Source organism: Piliocolobus tephrosceles, chromosome 8, assembly GCF_002776525.5.
Source record: "Piliocolobus tephrosceles isolate RC106 chromosome 8, ASM277652v3, whole genome shotgun sequence".
Classification (NCBI taxonomy): domain Eukaryota; kingdom Metazoa; phylum Chordata; class Mammalia; order Primates; family Cercopithecidae; genus Piliocolobus; species Piliocolobus tephrosceles.
Genome location: NC_045441.1, coordinates 8004208 through 8023412, shown reverse-complemented (window position 1 = coordinate 8023412; position 19205 = coordinate 8004208). Strand labels below are relative to the sequence as shown.

Sequence of the window (19205 nt, the reverse complement as noted above, 5' to 3'; positions counted from 1 at the left end):
AGGCTGAGGCAGGATAACTGCTTGAACCAGGGAGGTGGAGATTGCAGTGAGCTGATATCCTGCCACTGCACTTGAGCCTGGGTAACAGAGCGAGACTCCATCTCAAAAAAAAAAAAAAAAAAGGCTAGCTTCCTGGGTCTGCTGTCTGTTCCACTGTGAGCCCTTTAAGGGTTAGAGCCTGATGATACATAATAACCCACATAATGGGCGCTGAAAATTTCTTTATTCCTGTCCAACCTGCAGGTAACTTACCACTTCCAGTCAATATGCCGACCTTAGATGCTCCAGAAGACAGGCGGAGAAAATTTAAGTACTGCGGCAAAGATGCATCTGTGAGTATAAAGCACCTACCTGCTTCTATTGGGGGTCAGTACAATCTGCATAAAAAATGGGGTGAAGAGACCCGGCACGGTGGCTCATGCCTGTAATCCCAACACTTTGAGAGGCTGAGGCAGGCAGAACACGAGGTCAGGAGATTAAGACCATCCTGGTTAATATGGTGTAACCCCGTCTCTACTAAAAATACAGAAACTACCTGGGCGTGGTGGCATGCACTTGTAATCCCAGCTACTTGGGAGGCTGAGGCAGGAGAATTGCTTGAACCCAGGAAGTGGAGGTTGCAGTGAGCTGAGATCATGCCACTGCACTCCAGCCTGGGCTACAAGAGAGAAACTCCATCTCAAAAAAAAAGAGGGGAGGATGGGGAGTGGTGGTGGTGGAGAGATGGGTTGATAGGGCAAATATAGCAAAAGTTCTTTAGATAGATGCCTAGGTGTTTCCCTGAATCAACCTTTCAACTTTTCTGTATGTTTGCTATTTTCATCATAAAATATTAAAGGTGGGGAAGACAAAAGCATGTGGACTTAGGAGCCAGACAACTGTGAAATCAAATCAAAGTTTCCATGGAATCTTGCAATTATTTAATTTCAGAACCCCAGTTTCTTCATAAAACAGGGCTGCTTAGCTGGGTGTTGTGGCTCATGCCTGTGTTCCCAGCACTTTGTTTGGGAGGCCAAGGTGGGAGGATCGCTTGAGGACAGGAGTTCTAGGTCAGCCTGGGTAACATACCAAGACCTCCATCTCTACAAAAACACAAAACCAGCCAGGTGTGGTGGCATGTACCTGTAATCTCAGCTACTCTGGTGGCTGAGGCGGGAGGATTGCTTGAGCCCAGGAGTTCAAGGCTGCAGTGAACTGTGATTGTGCCACTGCACTCCAGTCTGGGTGACAGAGCCAGACCCTCTCTAAAACAAAACCAAACCAAAAACCGGGCTGGGCTGGGCGTGGTGGCTCACGCCTGTAATCCCAGCACTTTGGGAGGCTGAAGTGGGCAAATCACTTGAGGTCAGGAGTTCGAGACCAGCCTGACCAATGTGGTGAAACCCTGTCTGTACTAAAAATATAAAAAATTAGATGGGCGTGGTGGCGGAGGCCTGTAATCCCAGCTGCTTGGGGGGCTGAGGCAGAAGAACTGCTTGAACCTGGGAGGCAGAGGTTGCAGTGAGCCGAGATTGTGCCACTGCACTCCACCCTGGGCAACAGTGCGAGACTTCATCTGAAAAAAAACAAAAAACCAGGCTGCTACTTATTTCTAAGGGGCTGGATGGCTTCCCCAGGGGCCAGTATACAGGTATTTACAGCTGCTCATGTCAATGAGGCTTACCAAGGAGCTAAAACGTCAGCATATAGGTATGGCCAACAAGCATGCCTTGTAGAAATAGGGCTTGGAACTGAGAAGTCCAGGCTGTTCTTGCTGCCCGGTTGAGCCCAAGGGCGGGGGACAGTCGGGGGGGGGGGGGGGGGGGGGGGTCTGTACTGCATATATGGATTCTAACTCTCACTCAGCTTCTTCAGTAGCATAGTTTTCTGTTGCTAGCTCTGTCCTCCATCTCTTTATTTTTGCGATGAAGACTCGCTTCATAGTCCAGGCTGGAGTGCAACAGCGCAATCTCGGCTCACTGTAACCTCTGCCTCCCAGGTTCAAGCGATTCTCATGCCTCGGCCTCCCAAGTAGCTGGGATTACAGATGTGCACCATTACACTTGGCTAATTTTTTGCATTTTTAATGGAGACAGGGTTTTGCCATGTTGGCCAGGCTGGTCTCTAATTCCTGGCCTCCCAGGATCTGGGATCCCAGATCCTGGGATCATCTCCCAGGTGATCTGCCTGCCTTGGCCTCCCAAAGTGCTGGGATTACAGGCGTGAGCCACTGCACCCAGCCCCCATCTCTGTATCCTGACTGGCATCGTATAAGTTTAGCTCCACCTTGGGAATCCAAAAGCCTGATGAGGAGAATGAGGGAAGCACAGGGTCACAGCAGCCTGGTTATGCCACCATCAGGAACAAAATCACTTTTTATTTTTATTTTTATTTTTATTTTATTGAGACAAAGTCTTGCTCTGTCACCAGGCTGGAGTGCAATGGTGTGATCTCGGCTCACTGCAACCTCCACCTCCTGGATTCAAGCAATTCTCCTCCCTCAGCCTCCCAGGTAGCTGGGACTACAGGTGCCTGCCACCACGCATGGCTAATTTTTTGTGTGTGTTTTGGTAGAGGTAGGGTTTCACCATGTTGGCCAGGATGGTCTCAATCTCCTGACCTCGTGATCCCCCTGCCTCGGCCTCCCAAAGTGCTGGGATTACAGGCGTGAGCCACTGTGCCTGGCCCAGGAACCAAATCACTCTTACAGTAACCTATTCCAACAAAGAAGCTGTCTGGCTTCCAGAACCACTGCAGATGAAAGGAAATCAGTGAGAACAAAGGAATTGAGTCTTCATAGCAACAGCAAGGGCCTGCCAGAGAGAAGAGAGAAAGATACAAAAGTGTTTACAGGGAAGACCTGCCTAGTGACAGGACAACAGTGTGGTGGGCTCAGTGATTCCCAAAGATGTTCCTGCCTTGCCATACAATGCCACCACGACCCTTTTACGTTTTTTCCTTTTATTATTTGATACATGGTCTTGCTCTGTCATCCAGGCTGGAGTACAGTGGCACGATCATAGTTGACCGCATCCTCTGCCTCCCAGGCTCAAGTGATCCTCCCACCTCAGCCTCATAAGTAGCGCCATACCTGCCTAATTTTTTATTTTTCTTTGTAGGGACAGGGTCTCACTATGTTGGCCAGGCTATTCTTGAATTCCTGAGCTCGAGCAGTCCTCCTGCCTTGGCCTCCCAAAGTGCTGAGATTGCAGGCATGAGCCACTGTGCCCAGTTGATGGCCCTTTTTCAAGCAAGAATTAAGTAGCTTAAGGAAACAAAAGTATCTAATACATGGTGACTTCTTTATAATTGTTCCTGAAATGTCTTCAGCCTAAGCTCAGCTATCTAGAAAGTTAGGTCATTTCCTCAGGATTCTTAATACTATAAAGTTTGAGTCATTAACTGGCAGAGAGAGCTAGCGAGAGAGAGAGCGTGTGTTTTTTTAGAGGCAGGGTCTCACTCTATTGCCCAGTCTGGAGTGCAGTGGTACAATCATAGCTCACTGCAGCCTAGACTTCCCTGGCTCAAGGGATCCTCCCACCTCCCACCTCAGCCTCCCAAGTAGCTGGGACTACAGGTGCATGCTACCATGCCCAGCTAATTTTTTTTGGTAGAAAAAGGGTCTTGCTATGTTCCAGGCTGGTCTGGAATTCCTGGTCTCAGTGATCCTCCCACCTTGACCTCCCAAAGTGCTGGGATTAGAGGCACGAGTTACGATGCCCAGCCTCATTTTAATTTTAATCTCCCTCAGTATGTAGTTTTGGGGATGAAGGCTTTATGGCTTATAGACAGGTTTTATTAATAGTGGATATGGACCATGCACAGTTGCTCAGCCTATAATCTTAGCACTTTGGGAGACTGAGGCAGGTGGATCACTTGAGCTGAGGAATTCGAGAGCAGCCTGGCTAACATGGAGAAACCCCATCTCTACTAAAAATACAAAAATTAGCCAGGTGTGGTGACAGATGCCTGTAATCCCAGCTACTTGGGAGGCTGAGGCACAAGAATGGCTTGAACCCCAGAGGCAGAGGTTGTAGTGGGCTGAGATCATGCCACTGCACTCCAGCCTGGGTGAAAGAGTAAGACTCCATCTCAAAAAGAAAAAAAAATATAAAAAATATATAATATATAAAATATATAATATATATTTATATTATATATAAATATTTGATGTATTTGATATATTATGTAATATATAATATAAAAAATATAAAATATATATATTATTATATTATATAATATGTAAAATAATATATATCTATATATAGTGGAAATGATCAGGGTGTCTAGGACATGGGCAGTCCCCCAATTGTCCCCAGCACCACCTATCCTAGCCACCACTGAAAAGGCCTGCGCACATTCAGGAAGCAGCAATACTCTTCAGGAAATCATCAGCGTCATTGAAGATGTGTTCAGACTTAGGGCAATGGGATGCTTTGCTGAAGTGTTTTTACAGCTGAGAATCCCGGCCTGTCAAGGTTGTGCATGGTCCTGCTTTATTTTGGAAGGAAGATCAAATTATTTTCTAGACGTGGTGTAAGAGAAAAGAGGAGGTAAACAGAGCTGAGATGATTTGCTAACTGTGTGATCTGAACTCTTCCAGCCTATTGTATCTGTGAAAATGAAATTGGATGATTTGAAACATGTTTGACAAACTAAATGTGGCGTCCTCACTCCTGGGTTCTACATGTGGTGACATCCCCACTCCCGGTTCTAAATGCTCCAATTTCTTTTCCTCACTAGCTGAGGCGACAGCAGAGGATGGCGGTCAGCCTGGAGCTCCGAAAGGCCAAGAAAGATGAACAAACCTTAAAGAGAAGGAATATCACGAGCTTCTGCCCTGACACACCTGAAAAACCAGCCAAAGGGGTGGCGGTCAGTACGTAGTGTTTAGAGTAGTCTTGGGCAAAATATGTTCTTAGCAAGTGTCTCTGGCTGGATAATGTTTAATAAATTCAGAGCTTGCAAACTCTTCGGCCTTTTAAAGAAAGGAGTGAAGAGATTGTGGTTTGAGCTAAACTGCCTTTGTCAAAAGGCTAATGGCCGTTACTCCTATGGCTCTGAGTCTGTGGAATCGAGGTTCTAGTGTGGGATGGAGAAGGTGCTATTTCTTTTGTTTTACTTTTTAATTTTTTTTAATTTTTATTTTTTGAGGCAGGGTCTCATTCTATCACCCAGGACAGAGTACAGTGTCACAGTCAGAGCTCATTGCAGCCCTAACCTTCCTGGGTTCAAGCGAGCCTCCTGCCTCAGCTTCCAGCATATATGGGACTACAGGCACTCACTACCATGCCTCGTGAATTTTTGTATTTTTTGTAGAGACAGGATTTTGCCATGTTGCCCAGGATGGTCTTGAACCCCTGGACTCAAGTGACCTGCCTGCCTCAGACTCCCAAAGTGCTGGGATTACAGGTGTGAGCCACTGCACCTGGCCAAAAGTGATATTTCTTTTTTTCTTTTTTTTTTTTGAGACGGAGTCTAGCTCTGTCGCCCAGGCTGGAGCGCAGTGGCGCGATCTCAGCTCACTGCAAGCTCCGCCTCCCAGGTTTACGCCATTCTCCTGCCTCAGCCTCCCGAGTAGCTGGGACTACAGGCGCCCGCCACCTTGCCCGGCTAGTTTTTTGTATTTTTTTTTTTTTTAGTAGAGTTGGGGTTTCACCGTGTTAGCCAGGATGGTCTTGATCTCCTGACCTTGTGATCCGCCCGTCTCGGCCTCCCAAAGTGCTGGGATTACAGGCTTGAGCCACTGTGCCCAGCCCAAAAGTGATATTTCTAATTGAAAATTTACTTGCTACCCCTAAGCCTGAAAACCGAGGAAATGAGGATGGGTGAAGGTTATTTCTCAGCCCCAACCTCATTAAATGCAGATCCTGGGTTGACTTCAAGTTTAGTCTGGTTTTTGTGAATACTGAACGCCTCGACCGGGGAAGTTTTCCTTCTTAGCACCTCAATAATGGCGTCTCTGTATTCTTTTGGGGTACACCACTGTCCTACCTTAACCACCCACATGCACCCTTTTTACCCTGCTCGGCTTAGGGCTCATAGAGGGCAGAGACTGGTTCCATTTTTGTCAAGTGGGTGGGTCCTATGACACATTCCCATTCATCAGTGAAATGTGTAGTCATTCTCTGAATTGCCACAGGAGTCCGAACTAGATCTCTAATTAGCTTCATTTGTTTGGAGCAGTCCCTAGAATCCCCCCATCCAAGGAAGGTATGAAACAAAAGGAAAAAAAGGCCGGGGACAGTGGCTTATGCTTATAATCCTAGCACTTTGGGAGGACAAGGCGAGTGGATCACCTGAGGTCAGGAGTTTAAGACCAGCCTGGCCAACATGGTGAAACCCCATCTCTACTAAGAATACAAAAAATTAGCTGGGCGTGGTGGCGTGCACCTGTAATCCCAGCTGCTCAGGAGGCTGAGGCAGGAGAGTCACTTGAACCTGGGAGACGGAGGTTGCAGTGAGCCAAAATCGTGCCACTGCACTCCAACCTGGGTGACAAAGTGAGATTCCATCTCAAAAAACAACAACAAAAAACCCAAAAATAGTTGTTTTCCTTTTGGTCCTATATTAGCTTTTTAAAAAATTTATTATTTATGTACTTGTGTATTTATTTATTTATTTAAGATGGAATCTCACTCTGTTGACCAGGCTGGAGTTCAGTGGTACGATCTTGGCTCACTGCAACCTCCGCCTCCTGGGTTCACGCCATTCTCCTGCCTCAGCCTCCCGAGTAGCTGGGACTACAGGTGCCTGCCACCACACTCGACCTGTTTTTTGTATTTTTAGTAGAGATGGTATTTCACCGTGTTAGCCAGAATGGTCTTGATCCCCTGACCTCATGAACCGTCTGCCTCGGCCTCCCTGAGTGCTGGGATTACAGGCGTGAGCGACCACACCCAGTGTATTAGCATATTTTTTAAAGAAATAAAGGTATAATTCACATCAAAATTCACTCTTTACCTAACCAGTGGTTTCTAGTATAGTCACAAAGTTGTGCAACCATTGCCACTAGCTAATTCCAGAACCTATTCATCAACTCAAACAGAAACTCCACACTCATTCAGGAGTCACTCTCCATTCCTCATCCCCCACCGTCTCTGCAAACACTAGTCTACTTTCTGTCTCTCTGGAATGACCTCTTCTAGACATTCCCTATAAATGCAATCATACAACATGTGAGCTTTTGTGTTGAGCTTTTATGTTTTCAAAGTTCATCCATGTTTTAGCATGTATCAATACTTCATTCCTTTTGGGCAGAATGATATTCTGTTGTATGGAGAGACCACATTTTGTTATCCATTTATTTGTGAGATGGAGTCTTACTCTGTCACCCAGGCTGGAGTGCAATGGCACAAGCTTGGCTCACTGCAACTTTCGCTTCCCAGGATCAAGCCATTCTCCTGCCTCAGCCTCCTGAGAAGCTAGGATTACAGGCGTGTGTCACCCGCTAATTTTGTATTTTAGTAGAGACGGGGTTTCACCATGTTGGCTAGGCTGGCCTTGAACTCCTGACCTCAAGCAATCCGCCTGCCTTGGCCTCCCAAAGTGCTGGGATTACAGGCGTGAGCCACCGCGCCTGGCCTGTTTATCCATTTATTAGTTGGGGGACTTTTGAGTTGTTTCTACTTTTTGGTTATTATGATGAGTGCTGTTATTAACATCCTGTATACAAGTTTTTGTGTGGATAGGTGTCTTCAGTTCCACTGAGAATAACTGGGTTATGTACTAAGCCTATTTCACTCTTTGTGGTAGACTGTATCATGGCACCCCAAGCGTCTGCATCTTCTAATACCCACACCTGTGAATGTTACTCTGACAAAAGGGATGTAGCAGATGTGATTAAGTTAAGGATTTTTGAGATAGGTGATCCTGAATTATCTGGGTGGGCCTGGCATTCGACGATTCTTATAAGAAGAGCAATGTGATGACAAAAGCAGATGCCGGGCATGGTGGCTCATGCTTGGAATCCCAGCACATTGGGAGGCTGAAGCAGGAGGATCACTTGAGCTCAGGAGTTCAAGACCAGCCTGGCCAACATGGTGAAACTGCATCTCTATGAAAAATATAAAAATTAGCCAGGCCTGGTGGCTCATGCCTATAATCCCAGCATATTGGGAGGCTGAGGTGGGTGGATCACTTGAAGTCAGGCATTCGAGACCATGCTGGCCAACATGGTGAAACCCCGTCTCCACTAAAAATATAAAAATTAGCTGGGTGTGGTGGCATATGCCTATATTCCCAGCTACTTGGGAGGCTGAAGCAGGAGAATAGCTTGAGCAGTGAGCTGAGATTGTGCCACTGCATTCCAGCCTAAGTAACAGAGCGAGACTGTCCCCGCCACCAAAAAAAAAAAAATTCAAGTCCTTTGTCCATTTTTAAGTCAAATTATTTTTTGTTGATTATATATTCTAGATATTAAACCTTATAATTTCTAGATATTTATATATTCTAGATATTAAACCTTAGCAGATATGACTTTATATATTTATATATTCTAGATATTAAACCTTAGCAGATATGACTTGGAAATACATTCTGTTCTGTGGGTTGTCTTTTTACTTTCTTGATAGTATCCTTTAAAGCATAAAAGTTTTTAATTTAGAAGAAGTCTAGTTTATTTTCTTGGTTGTGTTTTAGGCATCATATCTAAGAATTCATTGTCTAATCCAAGGTCACAAAGATTTATGTCTATATTTCTAAGAGTATAATTTTAGCTCTTTTAGGCCTTTGAGCCATTTGGAGTTAATTTTTGTAAATGGTGAGAGTAGGAGTCCAACTTTGTGCTTTTGCATGTGATAAATAGTTGTACCAGTACAAGTATTTAGTGAGACTATTTTCTACCCATTGAATTGTCTTGGTACCTTTGTCAAAAAATCAATTGACCATGAATGTGGGGATTCATTTGTGGACTCTCAGTTCTCTTCCATTGATCTATATGTTTATTTTTATGTCATCAAAGGTTTGATTACTGTAGTTTTGTGGTAAGTTTCAAAATTGGCAAGGATAAGTCTTCCAGATTTGTTCTTTTTTCAATATAATTTTGGCTCTTCTGGATCCCTTGTATTTCCATATGAATCTTACAATCAGTTTGTCAATTTCTACAATAAAGGCAGCTCTGATTTTGATGGAGATTGCATTGAACCTATAGAAAGGAGTCATTGAACTTAAAAGGTTGGAGTATTGCCATCTTAACAATGTTAAGTCTTCCAGTCCATGAACATGGGATACCTTTTCATTTCCGTTCTCCTTATTTTTTTATTTTTTATTTTTACAGTTTGAATCATATAACTCTTGGATTTCTTTTGATAAATTTATTACTAAGCATTTTATTCTTTTTATGTTGTAAATTAAATTGCTTTATTTTGATTTTTGATCACTACTAGTGTTTAAAGATACAATTAATTTTTGTATATCAGTTCTGCAATCTAGCTGAATTTATTAGCTCTAGGCTTTTTGTGTAAATTCCTTAGGATTTTCTACATATAAGATTATGTCACTTGCAAATAGTTTTATTTCTTCCTTTCCAATCTGGATGCACTTTATTTGTTGCCTAATTAATGCATCTAGAACTTCCAATGCCATGTTGGATAACAGTGAAAAGAGTAGCATCCTTGTCTTATTCCTAATCTTGGGGGAAACCTTTTAGACTTTCACCATTAAGTGTGAGGCTACCTCTGAGTTCTTTGTAGATGCCTTTATCAGAATGAAGAAGTTTCCTTTTATTCCAGTTTGTTGAGTGGTTTTTTAAAATTATGGAAGTACGTTGAATTTTGTTAAATGTTTCTTCTGCATTGAGATTATCATGTGGGTTCCCCCCTTTATTAATACAGGGTACTATGTTGATTTTTTTCACATGTTAAATTCACTCCTGAATTCATGAGTTCAAATGCTAATTCATCATGATGACCAATATGTTGAACATATGTTTCAAAAGTTTCTGCATTCGGTTTCCTCCTATTTTGTTGAATTTCTGCATCAGTAGTTATGAGGGATATTAGTGTATACTTGTCTTACAATACCCTTGGTTTGGTATCAGAGTAATACTAGCCTCAAAGAGTGAGTGAGAATTTTTTTTTGTAAAGTTGGTAAAGTGTTTTTTTTTTTTTTTTCTTTGAGATGGAATTTCACTCTTGTCACCCAGGCTGGAGTGCAAAGGTGTGACCTTGGCTCACTGCACCTCAGCTTTTTGGCCTTGATGCTTTCTGACAAGAAATCGGCTGTTAATCTTATTGACACTTTGTACATGAATTGCTTCTCTTTTGCTGGTTTCAATGTTTTTGATTTTATAGCTTTGGCTTTCAACAGTTAGATTATAAATGTTTGGATCTTGGAATTTATTCTATTTGGAGTTCATCGAGCTTTTCGGATGTGTAGATTAATTATTCTACTGGATTTGGGAATTTCTTTGGCCATTATTTCTTTAAATATACTTTCTGCCTCTTTCTCTCTTCTCCTTCCTATTCTGCATTTGTTGGTATCCTTGATGATGTCCCACAGATCTCTAAAGATCTGTCAATTTTCATCTTCAGTCTCTTTTGTGTGTTACCTTCCTCAGACTGGATAATTGCAATTAGCCTATCTTCAGCTTCACTGCGGCTTTATTATGTCTGCTTAAATCTGCTGTTAAGCCCCTTTAGTGAATTTTTTGTTTCAGTTATTCTCCAATTCCAGAATTTGTATCTGGCTCCTTCCAGTAACTGTTATCTGTTCGCTGATAGTCTCTATTTAGTGAGACACCATTCTTGCACTTTAGTTCTTTAGTCATGGTTTAGTTCTTTGGCTAGATTTAAAATCATTTGTCTAGTTCAACATCTGGTCTCCTCAGGGACTATTTCTATTGACTGCTTTTTTCACATATATATGTATATGTGTGTGGCACACTTTCTTTGCTTGTCTCATAATCTTTGTTGAAAACTAGTCATTTAAAATAGTATCACAACTCTAGAAACCAGGTTTTTCATTGCCCCAGGGTTTGTTGTTGTTGCTGGGTGTGATCAGTAATTTCTGAATTAATTATCTAAAATCTGTACTTTTTGTGATGTGTGGCTGCTGAAGTGTCTGCTCAGTTTGCTTAGTGGTCAACTAATAATTAGAGATTTACTTTAACACTGGGAACCACAAGGAAAAGAACACTCAAATTTTGCCAAGAAACTCTATGTTGGGGGTATGCTTTCACCACGCAGCCAAGTAGTTGACAATTCTGCCATAAGCCTCTACTTCCTGTTTGCACAGAGCCTCAAGGTCAGCGAGAGGTAAGAGCTGAGGGTCTTAGTTGTGTGTGTGTGTGTGTGTGCATGTGTGTGTGTGTTTAAAGCATATGCATAGCCCTTCACATAATATTCCTTTCAAGTTTTTTTGTTAGCCTGTTTATCCCAACTCTTATTCAACCTCTCAGGTAGCTGTGAAGTTAAACAACTTCCTCTGTTTTCAACGAACATTCTTAAGGAAAAGCCTTTTCATATTGAGTAAGCTTTGAGTCAAAGTAGTCAGTAAGTGGGATCTTTCAGGAAATGACCAGACAGATCAAATAGTAATTTTCTGGGAATGAGGCTCCAAAGGAGCACCTATCTATTTTGCCTCTTCTAGTGGCTGTGAGGCTGTTGTTTTTCACAATGATTGTGGACTGTTGGTTTTCAAGGCTACCATGGAGCTGAGGGTGGACGGGAATAGGGCAAGTCAAAATGCCACAAGGCTCTCATGATTCTTACTGCAATTCAGTTGTCTTTCTTGGATAAACACTTCCTGGCTTGAATAAAACAATTGGCCGCCAGCCTTTGGTCAATTTCTACAGTGCTGAAAAAGTTGATTCTATTTTTGTCAGTTTTCTCATTGCCCCTATGGAGGAGATAATTTTTTGGACGTCCTTAGTCTGCCATTTTGTTTTGTGTTCACTAGCATGTTCTTACTGCATGGGATAATAATGTTCTGGGGATCCAAGTAATGACAGGAATTACTTCTCCCGTAAGCGTGGGAAGGGTCACACAGATCTGTGAGATCCATGGACTATTCTCCCCTCTGCAAATATAGAACAGCATGCAAGATGGGACATCCTGTTCAAGCCAGGCTGTTTTAATCAGATGGATGATGGCTAGAGTAAGTGATGTTTACAGTTCATTTTGGCAGAGAATCTGACCTGAAATGTGTTCTCTTTGCAGGTCAGCCTCACTCTGGGTGAAATAATCAAAGGTGTGAATAGCTCAGATCCAGTCCTATGTTTCCAGGCCACCCAGACAGCCAGGTATCTCCAAACAGACTTCTGCTGTTGCAGGTTCATAGTTAGCAATGAGCTCCAGTGGTGGCTGGAGCTCCAGTGGTCTATTTGGTTTCTTGGCATTGGCAACATGCCTGTAAAACATAAGAAAAGGCTGGCCCATCTGAAAGACGAAATTGCTATTCTACACTGTCCTTGAGGGCAATTTAAAAGGTACGATGTGTTGTCAGAGATGAATTGCTTAATTTACATTGGCCTCTACAGAAATTTCAACTTGTAGATAATACCTTAAAGGGGAAAATGTTGGCTTACCACTGAAAAATGCTATCGGCTGAACACTAGGATGTTAAGTAGCTCTGGCCCAGCTATGTGGCTCATCTGATAGTTAGGAATGCCAAGAACACGTATAAAAGGAGGTTTTCTTTTTTTCTCTTTTGAGACGGAGTCTCACTGTCACCCAGGCTGGAGTGCAGTGGTATGATCTTGGCTCGCTGCAACCTCCGCCTACTGGGTTCAAGTGATTCTCCTGCCTCAGCCTCCAGAGAAGCTGAGATTACAGGCATGCACCACCACACCCAGCTAATTTTTGTATTTTTAGTAGAGACGGGATTTCACCATGTTGGCCAGGCTGGTCTCCATCTCTTGACCTCCTGACCTCAAGTGATCTGCCCACCTTGGCCTCCCAAAGTACTGGGATTACAGGTGTGAGCCGTTGCACCTGGCCTAAAAGGAGGTCCTCAATACCTCCCTCACATGACCTCCCCCTCCCCACCTTCTCTTTGATTGAACAGGAAAATGCTATCCCAGGAAAAGAACCCCAATCTGAAATTGGTCATTGAAGCGGGCCTCATTCCCAGGATGGTGGAGTTCCTGAAGTCATCACTTTACCCCTGCTTGCAGTTTGAGGCTGCCTGGGCCCTGACCAACATTGCTTCGGGAACTTCGGAGCAGACTCGAGCCGTGGTAGAAGGGGGAGCCATCCAGCCCTTGATCGAGCTTCTGTCTTCCCCCAACGTGGCTGTGTGTGAACAGGCAGTGTGGGCTCTTGGTAATATAGCCGGTGAGACTCTCCCCTTAGTGGGCTAAGAAGACGGGGGGGCCAGGTGTGTAGGATACTGTAAGGGTTCTACACAGTGAACCTTTGGGTGTACTTTGGGTGAACCTTTGGGTGGGGGGGTATACTCGATGTCCCACAGTGAACCTTTGGGTGGGGGGGTATACTCGATGTCCCAGAACCCCTTGCCATGTAAATACCCAGAAGTGCTGGCAAGGGTACAATGAGCCGTTTCAAAACTCAAAGCCAGGCCAGGCATGGTGGTTCATGTCTGTAATCCTAGCATGTTGGGAGGACAAGGCGGACGGATAACTTGAGGTCAGGAGTTCAAGACCAGCCTGGCCAACATGGTGGAACCCCATCTCTACTAAATACACAAAAATTAGCCAGGTGTGGTGGCGCATGCCCTGTAGTCCCAGCTACTCAGGAGGCTGAGGCAGGAGAATCACTTGAACCTGGGAGGAGGAGGTTGCAGTGAGCAGAGATCATGCCACTGCATTCCAATGTGGGCAACAGAGGGAGATTCTGTTTCAAAACACCAAGAACGCTCAAATCCAAGTCTAGAGGGCAAATATTGAAGCTGAAACAGGATGATACAGTGTATACTGAAGCCACAGGCTAACTAGAGACATCTGCCAACACCAGGGTCCTACAGCCTCAGGGCTTAGTGGCTTCAAGAACAAGTTTTTGGCTTATGCAGTGTGGGAGTTTATGACAGACCCTTACATAACTCAGGACCCCAGAAGGACTTTGCCTTCCGTGGAAGCTGCTAAGGGAACTTGCCAAAAAAACAACAAAAAACAAAAAAACAAAACAACAACAACAACAACAAAAAAACTCCTTGGTTTGGGCTAACAAGCCTTCCCTGAAAGTGGAATCCTAAGACTACCTTTCTGAATGTGGTACTCGATGCTGTTTCCTGCATGGCGTAGTGAATTAGTGCTGTAGGGTTGGAAGCCCCCAGATTCTTCTTTTTTTTTTTTAGACAGAGTCTCGCTCTGTCGCCCGGGCTAGAGTGCAGTGGCCGGATCTCAGCTCACTGCAAGCTCCGCCTCCCGGGTTTACGCCATTCTCCTGCCTCAGCCTCCCGAGTAGCTGGGACTACAGGTGCCCGCCACCTCGCCTGGCTAGTTTTTTGTATTTTTTTTAGTAGAGACGGGGGTTCACCGTGTTAGCCAGGATGGTCTCAATCTCCTGACCTCGTGATCCGCCCGTCTAGGCCTCCCAAAGTGCTGGGATTACAGGCTTGAGCCACCGCGCCCAGCCCCAGATTCTTGACTGACATTAATCCAGTGACTTTCTAGGGAAAACTCAATTAGGTCCCTCAGGATTTTGACAAATTAAGATCAGCCAACTATTAGCATTTTCAAGTTCACAGAAGCAACAACCGCCTGTGACTGAGTCATCAGAAATGGTATGATTAGACCTCCAAGGACTCCACATATTAGAATTAGCAAACAGAATATAAAATAACCTTTAAAAGAAAACAAAAAAATGTTTGCAGAGGCTTTGGCATAGTGGCTCATGCCTTTAATCTCAGCATTTCAGGAGGTAGAGGTAGGAGGATGGCTTGAGCCCAGAGTTGAAGACCAGCCTGGGCAATGTAGTGAGACCTCATCTCTACAAAAAATGAAAGTATTCGCCAGGCATAGTGGTGCATGCCTGTACTCCCAGCTACTCAGGAGGCTGAGGTAGGAGGATTGCTTGAGGTCGAGGCTATAGTCAGCTATGATCACACTACTGTACTCCAACCTGGGCAACAGAGTGAGATCCTATTTCCCCCTCCCCTGCACCCTCCCCCACCAAAAGAAAACAACAAAACTTGTATAAGGAAAAAGTACCTATTAGAGAAGTTGTCTCTCATTTTGCTTGGTGCAGTAAAGTAGGCAAGACTGGATGGTACAATGTGACACCTTGCCTTGATGGATGACAAATACAAATAGGGACTTCTAGGGTCTAAAATTGTTATCCTAGCTAAGGTAGCCGATGGCTGGTCACCAGCACCAACGGATCCCCAGACTTTGTTCTGAGTTGCATTGGAAGTTGCTGCCCTGTGCCAAGGTCTTCTGGGAAGACAACTTGGCCTGCACCAGCCTTCGTCTTCCTGAGAACCATGCTGTGAGATGCCACCAGCCCACCTTGACTGAGTTGGCTTTCTCTACTATGCCCACAGCCTCTGCTTCTAGCAGTTGCTGCTGTGTGATGCTTGCCTGTCACATCAGGACTGTCCACCCACCAGCCACGCCACAGATCCAGAATTTAGTACGTGGCTATACTATCTACTTGCTAAACCCGGGAATGAGGTTTTATCTCTTGCCCTTTGCATGCTCTTAAAAAATTAGTCGCCCACTTCAGGATTGTCTTTGTTCTCTCTCTGAATGTCACATTCTGATCTATTTGTAGGTGACGGCCCAGAGTTCAGAGATAGCGTCATCTCAAACAATGCCATCCCACATCTGCTAGCCTTGATTTCACCCACCCTACCAGTGAGTGTCTTTTTCTTTCTCTTTTTTTTTGAATTAAAATTTTAATTTTAATAGAGTTGGGGCCTCACTGTTCTGCCCAGGCTGGTCTTGAACTCCTGGCCTCAAGTAATCCTCCTACCTCGGCCTCTCAAAGTTCTGGGATTATGGGCGTGAACCACAGTGCCAAGCCAAGGGAATGTCTTTAAATGAGAGAGAACCTCGTTAGGTAACAAATTCTAATGTTGGGAAATTGGGAAGTACTTCCAAATCAATGCTAGATCATGTGGCTGCTACCTGGCCTTTTAGGACCTTATAAACAAGGCTCAGGGCTGGGCATGGTGGCTCGTGTCTGATTCCAGTGCTTTCTAGGCCAAGACAGAAGGATCACTTGAAACCAAGAGTTCAAAACCAACCTGGCAACGTAGTGAGACCCTGCTTCTAAAAATAAAAAAATAGCTGAGCATGGTAGAGCCTACTTGTAGTCTCAGCTATGCAGGAGGCTGAGTGGGAGGATTGCTTGAGCCCAGGAGATGGAGGCTGCAGACAGCTAAGATCATACCACTGCACTCCAGTCTGGGTGACAGATTGAGACTCTGTCTCTTAAAAAAAAAAAAAAAAAAAAAAAAAAACCCAATAATAATGAGGCTTAGGACTGAGTATCATTTTAGGTAAAGATTGACTCAGCTCTGTCTTTTGGGGCCCGTAGCACTGATCCTTCTCTTTGAGGCATTGGAAAAGGCCTACAAGCTTACCATCTTGCAAAATAGATGACTGAAATCTCCATTCTAGGGTCACAGTTTAGCATATGTGCCTAGTGTTCCATTATTGGAATGCTAAGCTTGTGGGAGTTATTTATATCCTACTGCTCATGGTCATCGCCAAGGTCTGCTTTTTCACACAAAAAAAGTGCAACCTCTGGCTTAACATGGGTTAATGTCTCCCCGGTTCTGTTCATGGGGAACAGGATCTTCTTTTGAAGCTTAGAGTCAAGGTTGGTTGATTGTGGTTATTGATTGAAGAGGACTTCTGGTTTAGGAACTGGGTTCTAGGTTTGCCTCAAACAAAAATGAAGAGAAGCCAGAGGACTATGTTCAAAACCTTCAGCTGGGCACAGTGGCTCACGCCTGTAATCCAAGCACTTTGGGAGGCCGAGGTGGGTGGATCACCTGAGGTCAGGAGTTCGAGACCAGCCTGACCAATATGGCGTAATCCTATGTCTACTAAAAATACAAACACGAGCCAGCCATGGTGACACGTGCCTGTGGTCCCAGCTACTCGGGAGGCTGAGGCAGGAGAGTTGCTTGAACCCGGGAGGTGAAGGTTGCAGTGAGGCAAGATCGCGCCACCGTGCTCCAGCCTGGGCAACAGAGCAAGACTCCGTCTCAGAAACCTTCAAGATGGGAGAACAATCTGACATAGTTGAACCAAAAAAAGACTAGCCATGACCGAGAGAGTTTAACTAGAGAACACTTAAGATGGCAAGCAGGAAAAGGGCTTAGACACCTTCCTGCAGGCAATGAGGAGGCTTTGGAGGATTTTGAGGAAAGGGAGTCAAGTGGTCTGGTGTTGCAGAAAGGTCCTTCTGGCTGCCTGCTGTAGAATTATATAGCAGAGGGAGGCCGGGTGCAGTAGCTCACGCCTGTAATCCCAGCACTTTGGGAGGCCAAGGTGGGTGGGTCAAGAGATCAAGACCATCCTGGCCAACACGGTGAAACCCCGTCTCTACTAAAAATACACAAATTAGCCTGACATAGTGGCACACATCTATAGTCCTAGCTATTCGGGAGGCTGAGGCAGAGAATCACTTGAACCTGGGAGGCGGAGGTTGCAGCGAGCTGAGATTGTGCCACTGCATTCCAGCCTGGTGACAGAGCAAGACTCCATCTCAAAAAAAAAAAAAAAAAAAAAAAAATTATATAGCAGAGTGGACCTGAAGCAGGTGGGTCTGGGACATAACCATCCTAGACGTGAAAGGGAGACAGCTAGAAGCCAGAATGCCCGTAGGTTTCCGGGTAGATTGTTCAGATGATTGTCTTCCTAGAGAAAGGGGAAAAGCGCAGGAAAAAAAGAAATTGGAGCTTTCGTTGCAGGCGTGAAGTTGAGGTGAGTTAGAGACACCATTGCAGCAGAGTGGGGTTGACAGATGTGTCCTGCTAGGTGACATGTGTATACGTCACCCAGCCAGGCAAGGTCAGTTGGGGCCAGGGGTCACAGACCTGACCTGGCTGGCTGCTTGTTTTATAAATAAAGTTTTATCAAGCTGGGCGTGGTGGCGCATGTCTGTAGTCTCAGCTACTTGGGAAGCCAAGGTGAGAGGATTGCTTGAGTTTGAGGCTGCAGTGAGCTGTGATTGTACCACTGCACTCCAGCCTGGGTGACAGAGTGAGACCCTGTCTCTTAAAAAAAAAAAAAAAAAGTTTTACTGACATGCAGCCATGCTCATTTTCGTACTGTCTGGGCTATAAGGACCGTGGTTGTTGCCACAGAAGCCACAGGCTACAAATGTTTGCGATCTGGCCCTTTACAAAAAAAGCTTGCCAACCCCTGACCTAGAATGTGAGGAGAGCCTGGGACCCAGTCCTGTGGGCTCTGAGGTTCTAAAGTCAGGCAGAGCCTGTCAAAAAGACTGAGAAGAAACAGCTCATTTGGCCGTAGAAAACCAGGCTTGGTGTCACAGTTGCCAAGAAGGGCTCTTTCTTTTCTTTTTAGTTTCTTTTAGTGTTTTTTTTTTTTTTTTTTTTTTTTGAGACCGAGTCTTGCTCTGTCACCAGGCTGGAGTGCAGTGGCACAATATCGGCTCACTGCAACCTCTGCCTCCTGGGTTCAAGCGATTCTCCTGCTTCAGCCTCCCGAGTAGCTGGGATTACAGGCACGTGCCACCATGCCTGGCTAATTTTTGTATTTTTAGTAGAGATGGGGTTTCACCATCTTGGCTGGGCTGGTCTTGAACTCCTGACCTCATGATCCACCCGCCTCGGCCTCCCAAAGTGCTAGGATTACAGGTGTAAGGCACCGCGCCTGGCCAAGAGCTCCCTCGAAAGGGAAGGGCTGAGTACTAACCACAGCTGAGAGGGACAGGAACTTTAGGACCAAGAAGCAGCTGCTTGAACCCGGGAGGCGGAGGTTGCAGTGAGCTGAGATTGTGCCACTGCACTCTAGCCTGGTGACAGAGCAAGATTCCATCTCAAAAAAAAAAAAAAAGAAAAAAAAAATTATATAGCAGAGATGGTGAAGCAGGTGGGTCTGGGACGTAGGCATCCTAAACATCCTAAAGAGCCTTTAGGTCCTAAAGTGCCTTTAGGACCAAGAAGCATCCTTAACCCCAAAGAAGGGTTAGAAACATGACTAGAATGACCTGAAGAACAACTGGAGGCCAGGCGCTCATGTCTGTAACCCCAGCACTTGGGGAGGCTGAGGTGGGAGGATCCCTTGAGCCCAGGAATTTGAGACCAGCCTGGGCAACATAGCAAGACTTTTCTCTACAAAAAGCATG

At 44.9% G+C, this 19205-nt stretch overlaps 1 protein-coding gene across 1 annotated transcript in view; it reads left to right on the top strand.

Annotated features, from left to right (window-relative positions):
- The first annotated feature begins 249 nt into the window (after positions 1-249).
- KPNA7 (karyopherin subunit alpha 7) overlaps positions 250-19205 on the top strand; it is a 35548-nt gene continuing 16592 nt past the window's right edge. Inside the window, exons 1-5 of the mRNA XM_023192005.1 lie at positions 250-332; positions 4723-4854; positions 12138-12220; positions 12985-13253; positions 15651-15733. Coding sequence (XP_023047773.1) covers positions 267-332; positions 4723-4854; positions 12138-12220; positions 12985-13253; positions 15651-15733 — 633 coding nt within the window. The 5' untranslated portion in view covers positions 250-266. The remainder of the gene's footprint in view (positions 333-4722; positions 4855-12137; positions 12221-12984; positions 13254-15650; positions 15734-19205) is intronic.